This window comes from Hakea prostrata, chromosome 4 (genome assembly GCF_041222555.1).
Source record: "Hakea prostrata isolate BN-2017 chromosome 4, UWA_Hpros_2, whole genome shotgun sequence".
Classification (NCBI taxonomy): Eukaryota; Viridiplantae; Streptophyta; class Magnoliopsida; order Proteales; family Proteaceae; genus Hakea; species Hakea prostrata.
Genome location: NC_142603.1, coordinates 46,708,876 through 46,733,017, shown reverse-complemented (window position 1 = coordinate 46,733,017; position 24,142 = coordinate 46,708,876). Strand labels below are relative to the sequence as shown.

At 39.2% G+C, this 24,142-nt stretch overlaps 1 protein-coding gene across 1 annotated transcript in view; it reads right to left on the bottom strand.

The window, feature by feature from the left end:
* LOC149019172 (squamosa promoter-binding-like protein 7) overlaps positions 1–22,762 on the bottom strand; it is a 29,704-nt gene extending 6,942 nt beyond the window's left edge. Inside the window, exons 1-6 of the mRNA XM_089153229.1 lie at positions 21,919–22,762; positions 20,967–21,124; positions 20,449–20,672; positions 20,252–20,326; positions 20,037–20,144; positions 17,552–17,669 (exon numbers count right to left, since the gene is read on the bottom strand). Of these exons, the coding sequence (XP_089009355.1) occupies positions 17,552–17,669; positions 20,037–20,144; positions 20,252–20,326; positions 20,449–20,672; positions 20,967–21,124; positions 21,919–22,478 (1,243 nt within the window). The 5' untranslated portion in view covers positions 22,479–22,762. The remainder of the gene's footprint in view (positions 1–17,551; positions 17,670–20,036; positions 20,145–20,251; positions 20,327–20,448; positions 20,673–20,966; positions 21,125–21,918) is intronic.
* Positions 22,763–24,142: the final 1,380 nt, after the last annotated feature.

Genomic DNA, 24,142 nt, shown 5'->3' with positions numbered 1-24,142 from the left:
AGACAAATGAGAGATGGGGAGAAGAAAATGGTAAGAATAAGAGGAGCAACACACAGCCCAACAAAATAGAAAAATCTCAGCAACATCGTGTCTATTACATGGATCCTTGCCCTCCAAAAGGCTCAATCCAAGGAGCTTGAAATAAGACCTAGACTAACTAAGTCCTTCCTAACAACTTCACCCATAGTCTTTTAGGCCTGCTTCTACCTGTTTTAACTCCTTCAATTTGGATCATACCACTTCTCTTTATTGGGTCCTCTATGGACCTCCATTGAACATGGCCATTTCATCCCAGCCAACTAATTCATCATTTATCAAGGAAACTCCAAAGTCTACTCTAAAGCTTATTCTTTACTTCATCCTTCCTAGTTTTTCTGCACATTCAACTTCATATCCTCACCTTTGCAACACAAAGCTTCTCAAAACGGCACCTCTTAACCGCCCAACACTCTGCCCCATATGCTGGGGGACAGCATCCCTTTAGAACTTCGACCAAACAACACTCCGGAAGCACCTCACTACTTCATCGAGCTCACTTCAATTCTATGTGAAATATCATCCTCTATGTCACCTTCCTTATTTATGATTGACCCCAAATACCTGAAACAATCATTACCCTATATCTCTTAAACCCCAAATTGCAGAATGTTAACATTCATCATAGCATAACTAAAAGAACATGTCATATACTCTGTCTTTGGCCTGCTAACCTTACAACCTCTTGCTATTAAGGTTGATCTTCATAGCTCTAATTTAAGATTAATCCCTGCTATTACCTCATCCAACAAAACAACATTATCCCCAAAAGCATAAACCACGGGGGCTTTTGTCTTGGACTTTTTGGTTAGGTCATCCATAATTAGTGCAAAAAGACAAGGCCTCAGTCTCCCACATATCTAATGCTAGTCACCAGACCATTGTGAATATATTTATTTTGTATCAAGATATTAACTTGTCAACCTCTCTTTCAAGGCATATAAACCAGAAATCCCATTTTTCAGATAACTAAACAACTAGGAACAAGAGGAATAAGCTATGATACTTTTACATTCTTCTACAACTTGAGCCCCTCTCCCACCCCACCTCTAAACCCCCAAAAGAAAGGAAAATTAAGGAGGGTAAGTTGGAGAAGAGAACGAGTTAAAATGAACAGTTTTGCAGGTTGATTAAAGCTGTTGGCATGGGTTGCTAGCATTGGAGTCTGGAGAAACACGGAAAGGGAAGAACGGCAATTGCAATGAGGTCCAGGGAGAAGTTGAGGGGAAGAGAGGAAGGAGAGGGGAATAAAGACAGGCAACAACTTCACTTTTTGTTGAAACAAACTAAATTTCATTTTTAAAATCCATATATTGAGGGTGGGCCTTGGTGGAACAATAAATATAGCTCCATTGTCAACATGGATTGTCAAGGCACCAAGGCATCCAAAGCAATGGAGGTGACTAAAGGCTTAGGCAATAAGGTGTCCCTCAGCATTGTCTAGGCAATCAAGGCACCCCAGTGTATTTTTTATTCCCCCTCTTTCCTAACATTATTTAGTAAGCTACAATATATACCTGATATCATCAATATTAAGCCATATCAAGTCATCAAAAATCAGCATAGGACTACTACATAGCAGAAATGAACAAGCAAGCCTGAAGTTTTAAATGGACAAAAAAATACATTTGGTTTATGTTGTTCTTGGTATTGGTCATTGTCTTGGCATACTAGTCCCACATTTGGTTTATGTTGTTTCCTAGAAACCAAAATCATGTAATCAGGACTACGAGAAAGAAAACGAATAAGAATGGACAGAACAGTAGAGAAAGTAACACCCCAAATCAAGGAGAACATCGCCACCAATCTGAGAGGTTTGACTGATCAAATGATTTTACTTTTACATGAGACCTTGTAATATTGTATTGGGCAGATCACAATAAACAGAACAGTAGAGAAAGTGACACCCCCAAATCAAGGAGAAACGTCGCCACCAATCTGAGAGGTTTGACTGATCAAATGATTCTACTCTTACATGAGACCTTGTAATATTGTATTGGGTAGATCACAATAAACAGCTTTCCAACAAATCCAGAATTGCTTATAGTTGATTTATATAGAAGGATCTACCTTCCGGTCAAACCTTATTTGACACATGCGGACAGCATCATAGTAAACTTGGATGAGAATACAGATATTTAAACATATGACTATTTTACAACAGTTCTGCTTTTGAAATGTTTATTAATATTTAGATTTATAGGATATTTAGATTTGAGAACAACTCTCCAACAGTAGAAAGTCAAAATTTTTGACTGATAGGGATAGAATCCAATTGACTTCTAATCCTTTGGAATTTGACAATACCACAAAGGCTGCTGTCGTCTAGGACCCTAGAAATATGCTTGGATACCTAGCAACACCTGGATATTTAAGATATCAAGTCGTACCTAAAGTTTAGTCTCGCTCTTTCATTGATTCCTAACCATTTCCTAATATAAGTTGTACAACAAAATGTTGGAGATGTGACCTATCATGATTAGTAAACAGTAACTGCTAGAGTTTAGCTGTAATATGGCTTTAGGTGGGAAGGGTCCAACTACAAGCCAATAAGTAGGGTCTCATATGAACTAGTAACTTACCCAAAAGAAAATCTACGAATTAGTTTGTTTGGCTAGCTCAAGAATTGGTGTTTAGGTCAACTTAGGGTAGGGTTGGTAGGACATACAGTATGATGGTAGGGACATAAAGTGAGGTTATGTTGAGCTAAGGAGCTCTATGACTAAAGGTTAATTAAAAAACTTTATGGTGGAAAGTGTGCTGGAAATTGCAGCAATTTAGGGTTAGGTTTCTGGTGGCTGAAATTAGACTGTCAATTTACATCAACTAGCATATGCCTACACTAGTGCTGGTGTAGGGATGTACGGAAGAATCCCAACATATGGTTGGAATTAGACAGCCGATTTTCATCACATCTAAATGCAGACCAGGGAATGGCCTGCTATGGTGGTCTTTCACATAAGAGGAATTAGAAGAATAGAAAGAAGAATGGGAAGGAAATTGCATGATAGAAAGGAGTGCTCACACAAACACACTAGTGACAGTCACTCACAAACACAACTCAACTCAATCTATTCAATCTGTCTAATGATGGGGTTACGTCAAATATATAAAAAATTAGACTCCTAAACAAATACTAACTCTTGGAGTAGGACACTAACTCAAACTACGAAACTAAAATTAATTAGAAACCAAATATCCTAGGGAGCTAACTGCTAAAATAAACAGAACAAATGAAGATCATCATTATTTACCCAAATAATATTTCCCACATGGATGTCCAGCATAAGCGGGATGGGTGCAGGTTGGTTCAAGAATGTATTTCTACATCAACTCTCCTGGTGTTTGAAAAACTCACCACAAGTCCTATACAACAATAACAATAATAAGCCTTGTCACAACTAAATGGGGTCAGCTACATGGATTCTTGCCTTCCAATCAATTCTGTTCAAGGCCAAGCTAGATACAAGGCCTAAGCTATGCATATCCTTTCTCACCACTTCTCTTAAGGTTATCTTAGGTCTACCCCTAGCTCTTCTAGTTCCTTCCAATCTAGATTATATCACTTTTCCATACAAGGGCATTTATAGGTCTCCGTTGAGCAGTGGTCGTGCCACCTCAAGCGGCTTTCTCAAAGCTTATTACTTATGGGAGCAACTCCCCAAACCAACTCTAATATGATCATTCATTATCTTATCCATCCTAGTTTTGCCACTCATCCATCTTAGCATCTTCATTTTGTTACCTTGAGTTTATCTTATATAATTCTTTTTAACAGCCCAACCTCTACACCATACATCATAGCTGGTCGAACAACGGTCCTATAAAATTTTCCTTTAAACTTTAATGGAATATGCCGATCACACAAGACCCGGACGCACCTCTCCACTTCATCCACCATTTTTTAATTCTTTGGGAAACATCATCCTCTAAATCACCTCTTTTACTTATGATTGAACCTAGGTACCTAAACCAATCACTCTGAGAAATCTCATTATCGTCAAGTATCACCACCTCATCGTCATGCCCAATCATAACTAAAGTTACAAACTAGATATTCATCTTCGTTCTACTTAGTTTAAAGCCTTTTGATTCCAAGCGACTCACCATGATTCTAATTTGGTATTAATCCACACTTGAGTCTCATCAATCAACACAATATCATCAACAAAAAGCATACACCGGAGGCCTCATCTTGAATGTCTTTGGTCAATTCATCCATGACAAGTGCAAATAGATATGAGCTTAAAATTGATCCTTGATGGAGCCCAATTGTAATTGGAAATTCATTACTTTGTTCCCCCACTTGTTGTTACACTAGTCACCAAACCATCATACATATCCTTAACTCTATCTACATATTTACTTGCAACACTTCTTTTCTCTAGTACTTGCCAAATTAACGCTCTAGAGACTCCATCATAAGCTTTTTCTAGGTCAATAAATACCATATGAAGGTCTTTCCTCTCTATACCTTTCAATAAGTCTCTAATTAGATAAATAACCTCCGTTGTAGATCTTCCGGCATAAATTCAAATTGGTTCTCCGTAATTGTAATTAAGTGTCTCAAGCAGGATTTCAAGTATTTTCTCCCATAATTTCATAGTATGGATCATCAATTTAATGCCCCTATAGTTATTACAGCTTTGAATATTTCCTTTATTTTTTGTAAATTGGAACCACAACACTTCTCCATTCATCGGCATTTACCTGTGCTCATAATCTTATTAAACAACTTAGTCAACCAAAATAGTCCATGGGTTCTATATAATGAGAAACTCCATACCATATGATTAGCATCCACAAATACTAACTTTTGATGAGGTGATGATCGAACACATCTCAGCGATCAATTGGCTTAAGATCGTTAGCAAATGACATCTCTTCAAAGGAAATTTATTGATGGGGCTTCACAACCGATTTCAAACCATTGATTAGTTCTTCAATCTCAATGTTGAATGCACCATGTAAATCATTGATCATTTCCATCAGCTTCAATATGTCATTCATCTTCTAATGATTTTACTACGCTTAACAAGCATCATCAAAATTGTTGTGAATATTGGCAAGCTCCCTAACCCATTGTCAAGTTAAAAAGCTCTACTTGCATTTTATTGAACCTATCCGGGCAAAAGGAATAAATCCTCTATCCCCATGTGGTAGGTTATGATAACCTTTGGCATAATAGTAATCAAAATGAATGCTTTGAAGGGGTGGCAACATCGTGATTAAATGAAAATCTATAAGTAAATGGCAAAATGTAAAAAAACACAAGGAAGAATGTAACCTAAAACAGGGTTAAACTTGGAAAAAAGAGAACTAAAATAGATCAAGAATTAAAGGAAACATTAATTCTGAAATTTAAAAAGGAATCGTGGGATTGAAATAACTAGAATAGAGAAGGAAAGGAAAGACTAGGAGTCGTGGATGGGTGAGGTTACCATTGGGGCTTGGGATTCTTTTCTTTCTTCCTTTTTTTCTTTGGTTTGTTTCTCTTACTCAAACCAGCAAACAATGGCTGCTTGTGATGGAGAAACAAATCAGCAATCCATGGGTTTTTCTGACCAGGTATTATCTCCGCTATGCTTTTCTTCTTCTATCTCTTCTGCCTTTTTTTTTTCTGGGATTGTGCCTATTGATCTTCTCTTCTTCTGCTGTTTCTTTCATTTTTTTTTCTCTTTCTTTGCTCTTTAAATTTTCTGCTTGACTATTTCCCATGATCTCTTCTTTCTTTTTCATTTTTGGGGCTGTATGTCTCTCACTATGTCTTCTTCCCTCTCTCTTTTCTTTTTGTTTGTTCCTTGATCTCTTGCTCTTTATTCTTTTTGGTTCTGTCAAATCACAGGAGCAGGTGAGGCTCTGGATTTTCTTTTATTTTCTTTATTTTTATTTTTTGGTTGGTTGGGGGGGGGGGGGATTGCTGTATAGCAGAGCACAATTAGTGGGGAGGGAATAGAAGGAAGAAAGTATAGAGGTGGGGATTTTGCTGTGATACCAAATAATGAGACCTGAGAATTGCCTGCTATAGTGGTGGGCTTTCACAAGAGGGAAATTATAAGAATTAGGAAGGAATCTCATAATAGAAAGGGGCGACGGAAAAGAGTCCTCACATGCATACACTAGCCAGACAGGCTCTCACAAACCCAATTCATTCTATTCAATCTGTCTAACTGTTGGGAATTACATCATATCATATATATAGAAAATTCAGACTCCTAAACTAAGACTTAAATCTTTGACTAGGACACTAACTCAAACTAGGAATCCAAATATCCCAGGAATCTAACTGCTAAAGCAGATGGAATAAACTAAAGAAAGACATTATTTCCCCAGATAATATATAATATATATTCCCTAAAACTCAACATCTTGGTTCGGAAACCCAGTTGGGTTTGGGTTGGCCAAAAGCCATGTTTCTCCATCACATATCCTCTGTGTAAAATCATCTTTGGAAAAGCTATGTAATATGTAATGAATAATAATAAAAGTAACACGAAAAAGCATCACATCAATTTCACCCTCATATCAACTCAAAACATAAATAAAGCGGTTAAAGGCCCAACCTCTCATGGGGAGGTCTTGGGTTCACACCCATTCGGTGGCATTAATATTCTCATTCCCATCCCAGTATATAAGAAGCTCTTAATCCAACAAAAAAAAAAACTCAAAACATAAAGAATTTCAACAAACCTTTTAGAACCTCAAAAACCATGTTGTTTAGATGAAGAAGAACTGTGCCTCTTCCTGATAACAAACTTTACGTGCACTAAAAAGATTAACACGTAAGAAGCAGCATCTTCTGATAACTGCTCAATGCAACAGAATATATTTGTAAGCTAAAGCTAATTAAGATGAATGGACAATATGACTATATGAGCATTGGATGTAAAGCAAGAATAAAATAGCATTTACATTATCCTTCTAAAACTGAATAAGGAAGCAAAAAGGCTATGAGATGATGATGATTTTTAACAAACTTCCAGTGGTATTTCGAGCATCATAAATAAAGATTAAAAAAATACCATATGTTAAAAACTGAGAGGTGTTGTAACCCCCCCCCCCCCAAAAAAAAAAAAGAGGAAAGCGGGGTGTGATCATAGTAGCCAGGGCACCTAGGTGAACCAAGCCTTTGGAGAGTCAATACATAGGGAAACCCAATTAAGCAACACCTGTACAAGGTGCCCACCTGAGCAACCAAGCTACCCAGGTTGACCAAAGTGCCTAGAGACCAAGGTGCCACCTAAGTAACGCCTTGCCAACTAAAGGTGTGTATGTCAATGATTAAGGCTGATACTGCCCAGCTATGCCATCTGCAATAGCATGGAGGCCATGCTCTCCACGGTTAATGGTAAGATGCACTTAACCAGCATATAAGCCAACCCAAACCCCTCCCCCCCACACACACGAGGATTAATACTAAGGATAAGACGGAGTTGTCTACATGGGACCAACCCGCCCCCATGCATTTCATTCTCCGGTAGGGGTGGAGAGTGCGTCCGTGACTAGAAGGGATCGACAACCTTCAAAAGCAAAAACAGCAAAACCAACTTAGATAAGTTGCTCTGCCACAGACCACGTAACAGTTTATATTTTATGTTAATGCTTTTATGCCATTCCTTTAAGAGGCAAGAAAATAGGAGGATATCAAGTATAAATGACAAACTCAGCTTGGGTGATTGTCAGCAGCAAAAGTCGACTTGAAGAATCCCATGAGGTGTTGTTTAACAGAAGTCGGGTTTGAATCTGTAACTATTCCCTAAAACATCTTGAATTTTAATTATTATTATTATTTTAACCAAAAAATCTGATTTGGAAATGAGGAATAATTTTACATGCAATTGCATTCCCATAACCTGAACTGAAAACCATATAAATGAAGTTCAGAAGCTCATGTGATAAGTGTGGGAGTATCATCTTACATGAACATCCCCCTAAAGAATAAAACGAAGCTACTAAAAAAACCTTTCATTGTTACGAAATCCCTAAGATGGACCTCCATCAAGCTTAAAGTGGGAGGAAATGAGAGGGAAAGAGGAATCAGGGAGAGAGAAGAGGGAGAAGGAACCCAAAAAGAACAAGCGCAAAAGGGAAAACCAAGAAAGAGAAGGGAGAGAAAACAAGGAGGAAAAAGGGAAAAAAAGAAGAAAAAAAAGGGACAGCTCGAGCAAAAGCCAACCAACCCCGCCAAAAGGCAAAAGAAAGCAACAGGAGAAGGAAAGGCAGAGGCAGAGGAGAAAAGAAGGACAACAGGAAAAGGGCACCCACCACCAGAAAAAAAGACCAGAAAGAGAACCCGAAGGAAGAAAAAAAAGAGAACGAGGCCCAAGAAACAGGACACCCAAAACAGGGAAACAAAAAAACCAGGCCCACAAACGCAAAAACAAGACGGAGGCAAACACAGAGAAGACAAGGAGAAAGAAAGCCGGAGAGAAGCAAGAAGGAGGGAACAGGAACCACAAAGGGAAAAACGAAAAAACAAAACAGAGAGAGAGAGAGAGAAAAAAAGAGGAAAAAACCAAAAGAGAGAAGGAAGGAGGAAAAAAAAAAACAACGAAAAACAGAAAACAACAGAGAACACAAGGAGAGGAGAAACAAAGCAACAGGGAAAGAAAAGAGAAAAAGGGGAAGGGCCAAGCACCAGAGCAACAAGGAAAAAACAGGAAAAAAACCAAAAGGTGAAAGGGAGAACAAGAGGCCCAAAAAAAAGAAAAAACAAACAACCAAAAAACACACCTTCCCCAGGCAGGGGCAGGAAAGAAGGGGAAGGGACGAGGAACCAACAGGAGGGCAGGGAAACGCAAAGGGAATGCCACAACAAACCAAAAGAAAAAAAAGGAAAACAAAGCAAAAACCAAAAAAACAGTTTAAAGAGGGGAGAGCAGGACCAACAAAAGGAAAGAACGACGGGACACACAACCACAAAGAACAACCACAAGAACAAAACAAACAAAAAGCAAGAAACAAGCAACAACCAAGCCAAGGAGAACACCAGCAAACCACCAAGAGAAAAGAGGAGCACAAAAGGGAAGAAAAACCACAGGAACGCCCCCCACCCTTAGCATTTACCAGAAACCACAGAGAACACAACACCGGAAGCAGAACCAGGAGCGAGCAGGGAAACGGCCTCCAACCCAAGGAACCGCGCCAGCGGGCCAAGCAAAACCGGCGAGAACAAACCAAAACCAGGAGAAACAAAAGCCACACCAACAGCGAAAAAGCCACACCCCAAGAGCAAAACGAGCGAGAACACCAGACAAAAGCCAAAGCCCAACAACAGCCAACCAAACGAATACACTAGAGAGGAAAGTATCTGGGTTACAGAAAATTTTTAAATTCATAAAAATTATTAGTCCAACCATATTGCCCTAGGGAGAGACAAGTGGTGGATTAGAGCCGATATGCACTTATCTCCTTCTCCACAGCACTAACACCGACAGGTCCCTTGAGGTCCTTTAAACGCACCACTGCAACCCTTGTTAGGCGCCTAGTTTTCTCCTACAACTACGTTTACTCATAGAGATCTGGCTTAATACATGAAACCTGGCACCCAGGATAGCACAGTAAAATTTAAATAGAGAGCACATTTTCTCCACTCTCACAATAGAAGAACAAGCAAACCAAAAGTCATTATGCCACTTAATGCTCAAATCTCTAGTAAATATATTAAAAAAAATGAATTGAATATTTCAGCACCAGAATACCCACTCCCTCCCGATAAAAATTTGAGTAATGTCACCTGAATAAACCAAGGCCAGAGATAGATATAGAGTAGGACGCCAGAACACACCAACTGTTCAGCGGTGTGGCCTTCAGTAGAGAACCTCGACCAGCCAAGACAAGTTACAGATAAGCAAGGGACACACATAACGACGGAAAAGAAAACAGGACCAGCCCAACAGGCAACAGAAGCAAGAAGCAGCTCGCGACCTACAAGCAAAAGCAAGCACAAAGAAACAGAAGGAAAAAGCATCCAACCCGAACAAACCTGAAAACGTCGAAAGCGGCGAGGGAAATACAGAGAAATACAGTAACACGACCATAGCAACAGTAGGCAAAATTAACAGAAGGAATCATCGTTTTAAATATGAACTATAGATGACATACAACCTTTTGACCAAGGCCGCAGCAAAGACACAAAGCCCAAACACTGGGTCAAACACACAGACGCAAACGAATAATGACAAAAACAAGGAAAACGGACACACCCTACCGCGACAGACCGGCGGAAGCCATGGGAACAACCAAGGGCAGGCGCAGCGAGAGACCGACCACGAGACGACGAGATAACCCGAGCACAATACGCCGAAGGGAACAAACACGTCCGCGAGTAAGTCCGCACGCTCAGCTATTCCACGCCAGGCACTCACCCACGCCCACCCCGGGACCAGAGGCGCTGGAACGACCAGCCAAAAAGTGAACAGGCAAACGAGGACCCCGCGAACGACACAGAACAGCCGACACGGACGGAAGCCCAGGGACGAACCAGGAGAGGAGCGACGGGCGCCGAACCCAAGAGAGACGAGAAGGACACGACAGGGCGGCCAAGAGGCGCCCCACCCAACAGCAGGGCCGCGGCCAGAGGGACCCCGGGGACCAGAAAGGGGGGAGCGCAACCCTTCCAACGGGGGCAGCGGACGAAGTGGAACCAAGAACACAAAACCCAACAAACGGAAGGAGGGGAAGAGACGACACCCCACGCACAACACGGAAAAGAGAAGGGGAGGAGGAAGAAGAGAGTAGGTAGGGCCGGTGAACCCAAACCTGAAGAAGACGACAACGAAACGAAGCCAGATGGCGAAAAGACACTCAAAACTGGAGGGAAACAGGGTCTCCTCAACAGAACACTTGTCTCTCTTTCTTTCTTTTTCAAAACTGGTTACAACAGGACACTCTTGGAAAAACGCAACAACAAACGAGTGAAAGAAAACCACCCACGGAGACGGCCAAAACACCTAACAACTCACCCATATCTTTACCTCTTCTACCTTTTCTCTTCAATTTGATCATACCACTTCTCTTTATTGGGTCCTCTATGGACCTCCATTGAATATGGCCATTTCATCCCAGCCAACTAATTCATCATTTATCAAGGAAACTCCAAAGTCTACTCTAAAAGCTTATTCTTTACTTCATCCTTCCTAGTTTTTCTGCACATTCAACTTCCCCATATCCTCACTTTTGCAACACAAAGCTTCTCAAAAACGGCACCTCTTAACCGCTCAACACTCTGCCCCATATGCTGGGGACAGCAGCCCTTTAGAACTTCGACCAAACGACACTCCGGAAGCACCTCACTACTTCATCGAGCTCACTTCAATTCTATGTGAAATATCATCCTCTATGTCACCTTCCTTATTTATGATTGACCCCAAATACCTGAAACAATCATTACCCTACATCTCTTAAACCCCAAATTGCAGAATGTTAACATTCATCATAGCATAACTAAAAGAACATGTCATATACTCTGTCTTTGGCCTGCTAACCTTACAACCTCTTGCTATTAAGGTTGATCTTCATAGCTCTAATTTAAGATTAATCCCTGCTATTACCTCATCCAACAAAACAACATTATCCCCAAAAAGCATAAACCACGGGGCTTTTGTCTTGGACTTTTTGGTTAGGTCATCCATAATTAGTGCAAAGACAAGGCCTCAGTCTCCCACATATCTAATGCTAGTCACCAGACCATTGTGAATATATTTATTTTGTATCAAGATATTAACTTGTCAACCCTCTCTTTCAAGGCATATAAACCAGAAATCCCATTTTTCAGATAACTAAACAACTAGGAACAAGAGGAATAAGCTATGATACTTTTACATTCTTCTACAACTTGAGCCCTCTCCCACCCCACCTCTAAACCCCAAAAGAAAGGAAAATTAAGGAGGTAAGTTGGAGAAGAGAACGAGTTAAAATGAACAGTTTTGCAGGTTGATTAAGCTGTTGGCATGGGTTGCTAGCATTGGAGTCTGGAGAAACACGGAAAGGGAAGAACGGCAATTGCAATGAGGTCCAGGGAGAAGTTGAGGGGAAGAGAGGAAGGAGAGGGAATAAAGACAGGCAACAACTTCACTTTTTGTTGAAACAAACTAAATTTCATTTTTAAAATCCATATATTGAGGGTGGGCCTTGGTGGAACAATAAATATAGCTCCATTGTCAACATGGATTGTCAAGGCACCAAGGCATCCAAAGCAATGGAGGTGACTAAAGGCTTAGGCAATAAGGTGTCCCTCAGCATTGTCTAGGCAATCAAGGCACCCCAGTGTATTTTTTATTCCCCCTCTTTCCTAACATTATTTAGTAAGCTACAATATATACCTGATATCATCAATATTAAGCCATATCAAGTCATCAAAAATCAGCATAGGACTACTACATAGCAGAAATGAACAAGCAAGCCTGAAGTTTTAAATGGACAAAAAAATACATTTGGTTTATGTTGTTCTTGGTATTGGTCATTGTCTTGGCATACTAGTCCCACATTTGGTTTATGTTGTTTCCTAGAAACCAAAATCATGTAATCAGGACTACGAGAAAGAAAACGAATAAGAATGGACAGAACAGTAGAGAAAGTAACACCCCAAATCAAGGAGAACATCGCCACCAATCTGAGAGGTTTGACTGATCAAATGATTTTACTTTTACATGAGACCTTGTAATATTGTATTGGGCAGATCACAATAAACAGAACAGTAGAGAAAGTGACACCCCAAATCAAGGAGAACGTCGCCACCAATCTGAGAGGTTTGACTGATCAAATGATTCTACTCTTACATGAGACCTTGTAATATTGTATTGGGTAGATCACAATAAACAGCTTTCCAACAAATCCAGAATTGCTTATAGTTGATTTATATAGAAGGATCTACCTTCCGGTCAAACCTTATTTGACACATGCGGACAGCATCATAGTAAACTTGGATGAGAATACAGATATTTAAACATATGACTATTTTACAACAGTTCTGCTTTTGAAATGTTTATTAATATTTAGATTTATAGGATATTTAGATTTGAGAACAACTCTCCAACAGTAGAAAGTCAAAATTTTTGACTGATAGGGATAGAATCCAATTGACTTCTAATCCTTTGGAATTTGACAATACCACAAAGGCTGCTGTCGTCTAGGACCCTAGAAATATGCTTGGATACCTAGCAACACCTGGATATTTAAGATATCAAGTCGTACCTAAAGTTTAGTCTCGCTCTTTCATTGATTCCTAACCATTTCCTAATATAAGTTGTACAACAAAATGTTGGAGATGTGACCTATCATGATTAGTAAACAGTAACTGCTAGAGTTTAGCTGTAATATGGCTTTAGGTGGGAAGGGTCCAACTACAAGCCAATAAGTAGGGTCTCATATGAACTAGTAACTTACCCAAAAGAAAATCTACGAATTAGTTTGTTTGGCTAGCTCAAGAATTGGTGTTTAGGTCAACTTAGGGTAGGGTTGGTAGGACATACAGTATGATGGTAGGGACATAAAGTGAGGTTATGTTGAGCTAAGGAGCTCTATGACTAAAGGTTAATTAAAAAACTTTATGGCGGAAAGTGTGCTGGAAATTGCAGCAATTTAGGGTTAGGTTTCTGGTGGCTGAAATTAGACTGTCAATTTACATCAACTAGCATATGCCTACACTAGTGCTGGTGTAGGGATGTACGGAAGAATCCCAACATATGGTTGGAATTAGACAGCCGATTTTCATCACATCTAAATGCAGACCAGGGAATGGCCTGCTATAGTGGTCTTTCACATAAGAGGAATTAGAAGAATAGAAAGAAGAATGGGGAAGGAAATTGCATGATAGAAAGGAGTGCTCACACAAACACACTAGTGACAGTCACTCACAAACACAACTCAACTCAATCTATTCAATCTGTCTAATGATGGGGTTACGTCAAATATATAAAAAATTAGACTCCTAAACAAATACTAACTCTTGGAGTAGGACACTAACTCAAACTACGAAACTAAAATTAATTAGAAACCAAATATCCTAGGGAGCTAACTGCTAAAATAAACAGAACAAATGAAGATCATCATTATTTACCCAAATAATATTTCCCACATGGATGTCCAGCATAAGCAGATGGGTCTGGGTTGGTTCAAGAATGTATTTCTACATCAACTCTCCTGGTGTTTGAAAAACTCACCACAAGTCCTATACAACAATAACAATAATAAGCCTTGTCACAACTAAATGGGGTCAGCTACATGGATTCTTGCCTTCCAATCAATTCTGTTCAAGGCCAAGCTAGATACAAGGCCTAAGCTATGCATATCCTTTCTCACCACTTCTCTTAAGGTTATCTTAGGTCTACCCCTAGCTCTTCTAGTTCCTTCAATCTAGATTATATCACTTTTCCATACAAGGGCATTTATAGGTCTCCGTTGAACGTGGTCGTGCCACCTCAAACGGCTTTCTCAAAGCTTATTACTTATGGGAGCAACTCCCAAACCAACTCTAATATGATCATTCATTATCTTATCCATCCTAGTTTTGCCACTCATCCATCTTAGCATCTTCATTTCTGTTACACTGAGTTTATCTTATATAATTCTTTTTAACAGCCCAACACTCTACACCATACATCATAGCTGGTCGAACAACGGTCCTATAAAATTTTCCTTTAAACTTTAATGGAATATGCCGATCACACAAGACCCCGGACGCACCTCTCCACTTCATCCACCATTTTTTAATTCTTTGGGAAACATCATCCTCTAAATCACCTCTTTTACTTATGATTGAACCTAGGTACCTAAACCAATCACTCTGAGAAATCTCATTATCGTCAAGTATCACCACCTCATCGTCTGCCCAATCATAACTAAAGTTACAAACTAGATATTCTGTCTTCGTTCTACTTAGTTTAAAGCCTTTTGATTCCAAAGCGACTCACCATGATTCTAATTTGGTATTAATCCATACTTGAGTCTCATCAATCAACACAATATCATCAACAAAAAGCATACACCAGGAGGCCTCATCTTGAATGTCTTTGGTCAATTCATCCATGACAAGTGCAAATAGATATGAGCTTAAAATTGATCCTTGATGGAGCCCAATTGTAATTGGAAATTCATTACTTTGTTCCCCCACTGTTGTTACACTAGTCACCAAACCATCATACATATCCTTAACTCTATCTACATATTTACTTGCAACACTTCTTTTCTCTAGTACTTGCCAAATTAACGCTCTAGAGACTCCATCATAAGCTTTTTCTAGGTCAATAAATACCATATGAAGGTCTTTCCTCTCTATACCTTTCAATAAGTCTCCTAATTAGATAAATAACCTCCGTTGTAGATCTTCCCGGCATAAATTCAAATTGGTTCTCCGTAATTGTAATTAAGTGTCTCAAACGGATTTCAAGTATTTTCTCCCATAATTTCATAGTATGGATCATCAATTTAATGCCCCTATAGTTATTACAGCTTTGAATATTTCCTTTATTTTTGTAAATTGGAACCACAACACTTCTCCATTCATCTGGCATTTACCCTGTGCTCATAATCTTATTAAACAACTTAGTCAACCAAAATAGTCCATGGGTTCTATATAATGAGAAACTCCATACCATATGATTCGCATCCACAAATACTAACTTTGATGAGGTGATGATCGAACACATCTCAGCGTCAATTGGCTTAAGATCGTTAGCAAATGACATCTCTTCAAAGGAAATTTATTGATGGGGCTTCACAACCGATTTCAAACCATTGATTAGTTCTTCAATCTCAATGTTGAATGCACCATGTAAATCATTGATCATTTCCATCAGCTTCAATATGTCATTCATCTTCTAATGATTTTAGCACGCTTAACAACGCATCATCAAAATTGTTGTGAATATTGGCAAGCTCCCTAACCCATTGTCAAGTTAAAAAGCTCTACTTGCATTTTATTGAACCTATCCAGAACCGAAAGGAATAAATCCTCTATCCCCATGTGGTAGGTTATGATAACACTGGCATAATAGTAATCAAAATGAATGCTTTGAAGGGGTGGCAACATCGTGATTAAATGAAAATCTATAAGTAAATGGCAAAATGTAAAAAAACACAAGGAAGAATGTAACCTAAAACAGGGTTAAACTTGGAAAAAAAGAGAACTAAAATAGATCAAGAATTAAAGGAAACATTAATTCTGAAATTTAAAAAGGAATCGTGGGATTGAAATAACTAGAATAGAGAAGGAAAGGAAAGACTAGGAGTCGTGGATGGGTGAGGTTACCATTGGGGCTTGGGATTCTTTTTCTTTCTTCCTTTTTTTTCTTTGGTTTTGTTTCTCTTACTCAAACCAGCAAACAATGGCTGCTTGTGATGGAGAAACAAATCAGCAATCCATGGGTTTTTCTGACCAGGTATTATCTCCGCTATGCTTTTCTTCTTCTATCTCTTCTGCCTTTTTTTTTTCTGGGATTGTGCCTATTGATCTTCTCTTCTTCTGCTGTTTCTTTCATTTTTTTTTTCTCTTTCTTTGCTCTTTAAATTTTCTGCTTCGGCTATTTCCCATGATCTCTTCTTTCTTTTTCATTTTTTGGGGCTGTATGTCTCTCACTATGTCTTCTTCCCTCTCTCTTTTTCTTTTTGTTTGTTCCTTGATCTCTTGCTCTTTATTCTTTTTGGTTCTGTCAAATCACAGGAGCAGGTGAGGCTCTGGATTTTTCTTTTATTTTCTTTTTATTTTTATTTTTTTGGTTGGTTGGGGGGGGGGGGGGATTGCTGTATAGCAGAGCACAATTAGTGGGGAGGGAATAGAGAAGGAAGAAAGTATAGAGGTGGGGATTTTTGCTGTGATACCAAATAATGAGACCTGAGAATTGCCTGCTATAGTGGTGGGCTTTCACAAGAGGGAAATTATAAGAATTAGGAAGGGAATCTCATAATAGAAAGGGGCGACGGGAAAAGAGTCCTCACATGCATACACTAGCCAGACAGGCTCTCACAAACCCAATTCATTCTATTCAATCTGTCTAACTGTTGGGAATTACATCATATCATATATATAGAAAATTCAGACTCCTAAACTAAGACTTAAATCTTTGACTAGGACACTAACTCAAACTAGGAATCCAAATATCCCAGGAATCTAACTGCTAAAGCAGATGGAATAAACTAAAGAAAGACATTATTTCCCCAGATAATATATAATATATATTCCCTAAAACTCAACATCTTGGTTCGGAAACCCAGTTGGGTTTGGGTTGGCCAAAGGCCATGTTTCTCCATCACATATCCTCTGTGTAAAATCATCTTTGGAAAAGCTATGTAATATGTAATGAATAATAATAAAAGTAACACGAAAAAGCATCACATCAATTTCACCCTCATATCAACTCAAAACATAAATAAAGCGGTTAAAGGCCCAACCTCTCATGGGGAGGTCTTGGGTTCACACCCATTCGGTGGCATTAATATTCTCATTCCCATCCCAGTATATAAGAAGCTCTTAATCCAACAAAAAAAAAAACTCAAAACATAAAGAATTTCAACAAACCTTTTAGAACCTCAAAAACCATGTTGTTTAGATGAAGAAGAACTGTGCCTCTTCCTGATAACAAACTTTCACGTGCACTAAAAAGATTACACACGTAAGAAGCAGCATCTTCTGATAACTGCTCAATGCAACAGAATATATTTGTAAGCTAAAGCTAATTAAGATGAATGGACAATATGACTATATGAGCATTGGATGTAAAGCAAGAATAAAATAGCATTTACATTATCCTTCTAAAACTGAATAAGGAAGCAAAAAGGCTATGAGATGATGATGATTTTTAACAAACTTCCAGTGGTATTTCGAGCATCATAAATAAAGATTAAAAAAATACCATATGTTAAAAACTGAGAGGTGTTGTAAACCCCCCCCCCCCAAAAAAAAAAAAAGAAGGAAAGCGAGAGGGTGTGATCATAGTAGCCAGGGCACCTAGGTGAACCAAGCCTTTGGAGAGTCAATACATAGGGAAACCCAATTAAGCAAGCAACCTGTACAAGGTGCCCACCTAGGCAACCAAGCTACCCAGGTTGACCAAAGTGCCTAGAGACCAAGGTGCCACCTAAGTAACGCCTTGCCAACTAAAGGTGTGATAATGTCCAATGATTAAGGCTGATCACTGCCCAGCTATATAGCCACTGCAATAGCATGGAGGCCATGCTCTTTTCCCCACGGATTAATGATAAGATGCACTTAACCAGCATATAAGCAACCCAAACCCCTCCCCCCCCCCCCCCCCCCCACACACACAAAGGATTAATACTAAGGATAAGACGCAGTTGTCTACATGGGACCAACCCCTGCCCCCATGCATTTCATTCTCCGGTAGGGGTAGGAGAATGCGTCCGTGACCTAATAAAAAGGGATCGACAACACTAAGCAAAACAGCAAAACCAACTTAGATAAGTTGCTCTGCCTGACCCACCATAACAGTTTACATATTTTATGTTAATGCTTTTTATGCCATTCCTTTAAAGAGGCAAGAAAATAGGAGGATATCCAAGTATAAATGACAAACTCAGCTTAGCCATGATTGTCAACAGCAAAGTCGACTTGAAGAATCCCATGAGGTGTTGTTTAACAGAGTCGGGATTTGAATCCTGTAACTATTCCCTAAAACATCTTGAAAATTTTTTTAAATTATTATTATTATTATTATAAAAAAATCTGATTTGAAATGAGGAATAATTTTACATGCAATTGCATTCATAACCCTGAACTGAAAACCATATAAATGAAGTTCAGAAGCTCATATGATACCAACAATGTGATATCATCTTACATGAACATCCCCCTAAAGAATAAAAACCAGAAACTACTAAAAAAAACCTTTCATACTGTACGAAATCCCCTAAATTAACCTCCATCCGAAGCTTCAAAGTGGGAGGAAATAGAGGTAAAGAAAGGGAATCCCTCATAAGTATTTTTGTAGGAGAGAACTGAGCTTTAGGGTTTTCCAGACGGAACTCCCCAATTTCAGCTCAGAGCAACTCAAAGCAGCAAAAGTGGATCTTTAAAATCCCAAGATAAGCACTGAAAGGGCTAAAGAAAAGGCTAGAAGAATCAGAAAGGCGGAAACAAAAGCTGGAACCAAAAAAAATGAGTATTCTAACCGAGTTCAAATAGTTTTCAACTTCAACCCTGCCATTATTAAGAAAGGCATAAATCATCAGAGTTGCCAACATGTGACTGATTCAAACAATTCCGGCCAGAATGTGCCTCATGAGGTGATTTTGAAGAATGAATAGGACAATCTAGAAAAGGGTTCATCACTTCATCCATGAAATAAATTAGACCTAGAAATGAGATACCTTCTAGAAGGATTCATCTGAATATAAAAAGAAGTTAGATCACCTCATCGTCCTCAGATGAAACAAGAGGACACCTCATATAACAGTTGGAATACCAAAAAATACACCTGAAACCCATCAAACCTGCAAATTAATCAATTGACCACTGAAGCCACAACATTCTAGAACGTTAGACCTAATGGAGAGTCAAGCATGCATACACGAGAGCATAGCAGAATGGAGCTGGTATCACCAGTTTCAGTCACCTACAAGGGACTGAACAAATTTCAAGCTTGATTAACTTGAGAAACAGAGAGAGAGAGAGAGAGAGAGAGAGACTCATATAAGAGGAGAGAAGCAACCAAAATGATCGAGAAGGATAGGAGGCAAGCAGAAAAAAGAAGAAAAGTAAGTCAAAGACTTAACTTCCATTGAATCACAACAAGAAGTTTTTACTACTTTATAGGATGTTAGGAGAAACCATAAGTCAACCAGCTGGAATCAGTGAAGTCAGCTCGGCAGAAATTAATGTTGGTCGAAGTGCTGCCATGCACCCATAGGCAATCTATAGGTAAAAATATCAGTGATCTATAAAAACCCAACATAGGTAGAAAGGTGCAGTAACCAATGTTTAGGCTCCAATTATCCATTAAAAGATTTATAAATGACACAAGACAACCCAGAATTTAAATCATCACCTTCTCCCACATAAATTGTGGCATAGAAATGAAGGTGGTTAAGATGGTGCATCCTGGACGGATATACCCCTCCAATTCTACTGGCATGCTGGCCAACCACTGGAATATCTGCAAATAGTGACAGTATCATGTGTTAACCATTTTCTTAATCTCAAAATGAAAAAAGTGCATTCTCCTGTAAATACTAAACTGCAATTATAATCCATTAGAAATACTTGGTGCCGAAGTCGTCTTGGGAATTCTGCAGGATTCCAATCATAAAGCTTGAAAGATATTCGACCTGTTGGACACTACAACCACATAATGAATCATTATCTCATAGTTAACAAAGCAATACAAGAAATGGCATAGAATTATTCAAGTCTAACATACCAAGCCTAAGGATGGAAACAACTAGTAGTTTAATACCTACCATAGATGAATAAGAGCTCTTGATGTCACAAATAGGTGAAGAAATAGCACATTTGGAACTGTCTTTCCCTCCATCCATATGCATTTCACCAGAAACCACATTTGAGACACCGCTATCACTCTGGATATTTTGCGAACCAGGAGCTGAGCTAGGTGGAGAAACGTGTCCATCTCCAGCATCCAAGGATACCTTGCTGCCCAGCTGGTTGCTCAAGCATAAACTATCTGTGTCGAGAACATAACCAAAACCAGTGTTATGAAACAAAATGCTCACCCACTCAACATGTCTTGAAAAATGCTAACCACACCCCAAGAAGCATAAGCAGCGTAGATACATCCCAAGACAAAAGTTTCTCAAATGCCCAATCTATACAGCAACTCAAACTGAATATCACTCGAGAGAAATGTATCACAAGTTTATCAGAGAAATTTTTTTAATTAAATTAATGCAGCCCAACCATTATTTGCTCCTTAGAGTGAGATGATCAAATGTGTTGGAATCTGTTTGAGCTGATATACCTTTATCTCCTTCTCCATCAGCACTAACATCTTCAGCAGGCAGGTCCTCTTGAGGTTCCTTTTCGACTGCACCTTTTCTGCGCCGCCTCTTGTTATGGCGCTCTAGTTTTCTCCTACAACTGCGTTTACCTTCATCAAAGTCTGACAATACATGAAACCTGGCACCCAGGGACCAACATCAGTAAAATTTAAATAGGAAGCACATTTCCTCCATCTCTCACAATGAAACAAGCAAACCAAAAGTCATTATGCCATCTTAATGCTCAAAATCTCTAGTAAATATATTAAAAAAAAATGAATTGAATATTTCAACCTAGAGATACCCACTTCCTCTTCCTCGATAAAAATTTGAGTAATGTCACTCTGAATAAACCAAAGGACGAGATAGATATAGAGTAGGATCGCCAAAATCACACACCAATCTGTTCAGCGGTGTGGCCTTCAATGAAGAACTCTCGACCAACCAAGACAAGTTATCAGATAAGCAAGGGACATAGCACCAATGACTGGAAAAGTAAAGCCAGGGTACCAGCTCCTAATTTCAGAGCACCAACACACAATTCAGCTAAGATAGCTAGTCTTTTCTATTCTGACCTTTTCACAATTGCAAAAGTCAAGCTTTTACTGTGGAAACCATGAAGGAAAAAGCATTTCCAACCCTGAACGAATCATGAATATACTGTCCTACATGTATAATATCTTGTGGCACAGTGGTTTGAAATTACAGAGAAATTATCAGTAACATCGACCAGCAGTTCAGTAGGCTAAAATTTAACTAGAAGGAATCCCATTTCGTTTAAATTATGAACTAGATGACATTATCAACACGACTGTTGGCTTTCTGTCAGTTCAATGATTCACTAAATGCCTCCAAACATTCTTTGGGTTCTTAAAACACATCACATGATCGCAAACGAATAATTAACAAAAAACAAAGAGAAACTGGACGTACTTGCCACACTGCTGACAGTACCGCTTTGACAGGCCATCAAGAACAACAGAAGTGGCATTGGCGCAGCGAAGACAAACACGATGACGACGATGATAACCCTTGAGTTCACTAATATCTGCTTCGCAGCCAGGAACCTGACATCGGGCATTCCCCGCCGAGTAAGTTCTCGCACGCTTATTATTCCCCATAGAAGCTTCTTCATCCTCATCCTTCTCATCTTCCTCAGGACACGAGCATGGAATTCGACCAGCCAAAAAATTCGAACAGGTCAAACGAGGATCCCTCTTACGAATTCGATCATCAGAACGATCCGATTCACTATTTGACGGAGGCTCAGGGACAGATTCCAGAGATGGAGCGATCTGGTGCGTCTCTGAATCCCAAGAGACGAGAAGTTGATCATCGACAGTGAAATCCAGAAGGCTGCCCCATTCCCAAGCAGCAGTGACTTCGTCGGTTACATGAGGGATCTCCATGGGAAACGAAAGTGGTGGTTGATGTTCTGCCATCGCCGCCTGTAACGGTGGTTGCGGTGGCTTGGACGAATGTGGAATTTCCATTATGAACAACCAAAACCTCTAACCTAAAAAGGCGGAAGGAGTGGTTGAAGAGATCGACAGCTCCTTCGACGGTTCACAACAGCTGGTGGGTGGAAAAGAGATATGGTGGAGGAGGAAGAAAGAGAGTTAGGTAGTGGCCGGTGAACCCAAACCTTGAAGAAGACGACTAATAAGAACAGAAGCCAGATTAGTCTGAAAATGACATCTTCCGAGAATCTGGATGTGTGATTAACAGGGTTCTTCTCTTCAATCATGAACACTTTCTTCTTCTTTTTCTTTTTTCTTTTTTCATAAACTGAGTTTACAATCATGGACACTTTTCTTTTTGGTAAAGAAAATCATGACCCATATTTTTCGGAATTACAAAATTACCCTTAAATGTAAAACTCCTGGTTGACCCGATCGGATGAGCTGGTTCTCAAAATTCAACCGAGTGATGCATCGTCAGTGGAGGGTAGACCACAAAAGTTTGTGCCTTTTAAATGGGCAGAATAATTTATTTATAATCGAATTCAAAGTCAACTATGGTGGATACTATAACTTTCTTTTTCCTTTTGGAGGGTAATTTTTTACTTTTGGGGGTAGAAAGTAGAAACTACACTAGTTTATGATGAAAATAATTTTCGCTTTTGGAGAAAAAAAATGTCCCTATCCAACGGGTAATGATTAACACCATTTTTTTTTCAGATTAAAAAATAAATGCAGGCTATTAGTAGATAATCTTATTTATTTGTCCACCATCCATGTGTACTAAAGTCCATCTTATCGTTATTAATCTACAGATTGAATGAATATTGGTTTAGGTCAATTTTAATTAATGGATGATGTAGGGAAAAGAGTTATTGGAACTGTTTGTTACAAAATTTGACTACTCCGAGTCGGTCAAGAAGCGTGTTGAACTAGAAATCTGCAAACATATAAGCAAACATACAAGAGTAGGCACCTTTGTAGAGAGGAAGTCAACTCCAATAGTAAAGTCTTACTTTGAATAATACAGTTGCTCCCAAAGAGGAATAAATGCCTGAATAAATGAAGTTCTCTTTGATAGGCACAGGAGCTAATTATATTTTAACTTTGCTTAGCTCGGCTTGACTTGGCTTGGCTTAGCCTTGCTTACCAAACAAGGGTCTTTAAGTGATCCATTTTGTAGTTGGAGATAATGAATGATAGCCGTAGGATGGCCATATTCAATTCCTAACAAATCTCATCAAAAGGACCAAGGCGAAGGCAACTTGTTGGCATGCTTTATAAGATCGATCTAAATATCTTATCATGAACTCCCAACAAGCCTACTGAAAGCAATACCCATCAAGATTTTGGCAGGCTACCTTATCTTATCTTCTGATAAGTGCCAATGTGTAGGTACAGTGCCTTTAATGTTACAGTACAAGTACAATTGTAAAAGGGAGTTCTTCGTATATACTAAAGATCTTGCCGACAATTGATAGCTGAGAAGTCTGTCAAGTGGCATGTCTGGAAAGTGTCAATGGTCAAGTCGCTAGTCTGGAAACTTGCTTCCAATAAGTGACTGTGGTAAGCTTGGAATGTGACTGCTCGCCCAATGCATAATTCAGAATACCAAGCCTAGAGAAGTGTCGTGGTAAGCCCCGGAATGTGATTGTTGCCAAGTGACTAATTCCAGATACCATATTCCGAGAAGTACT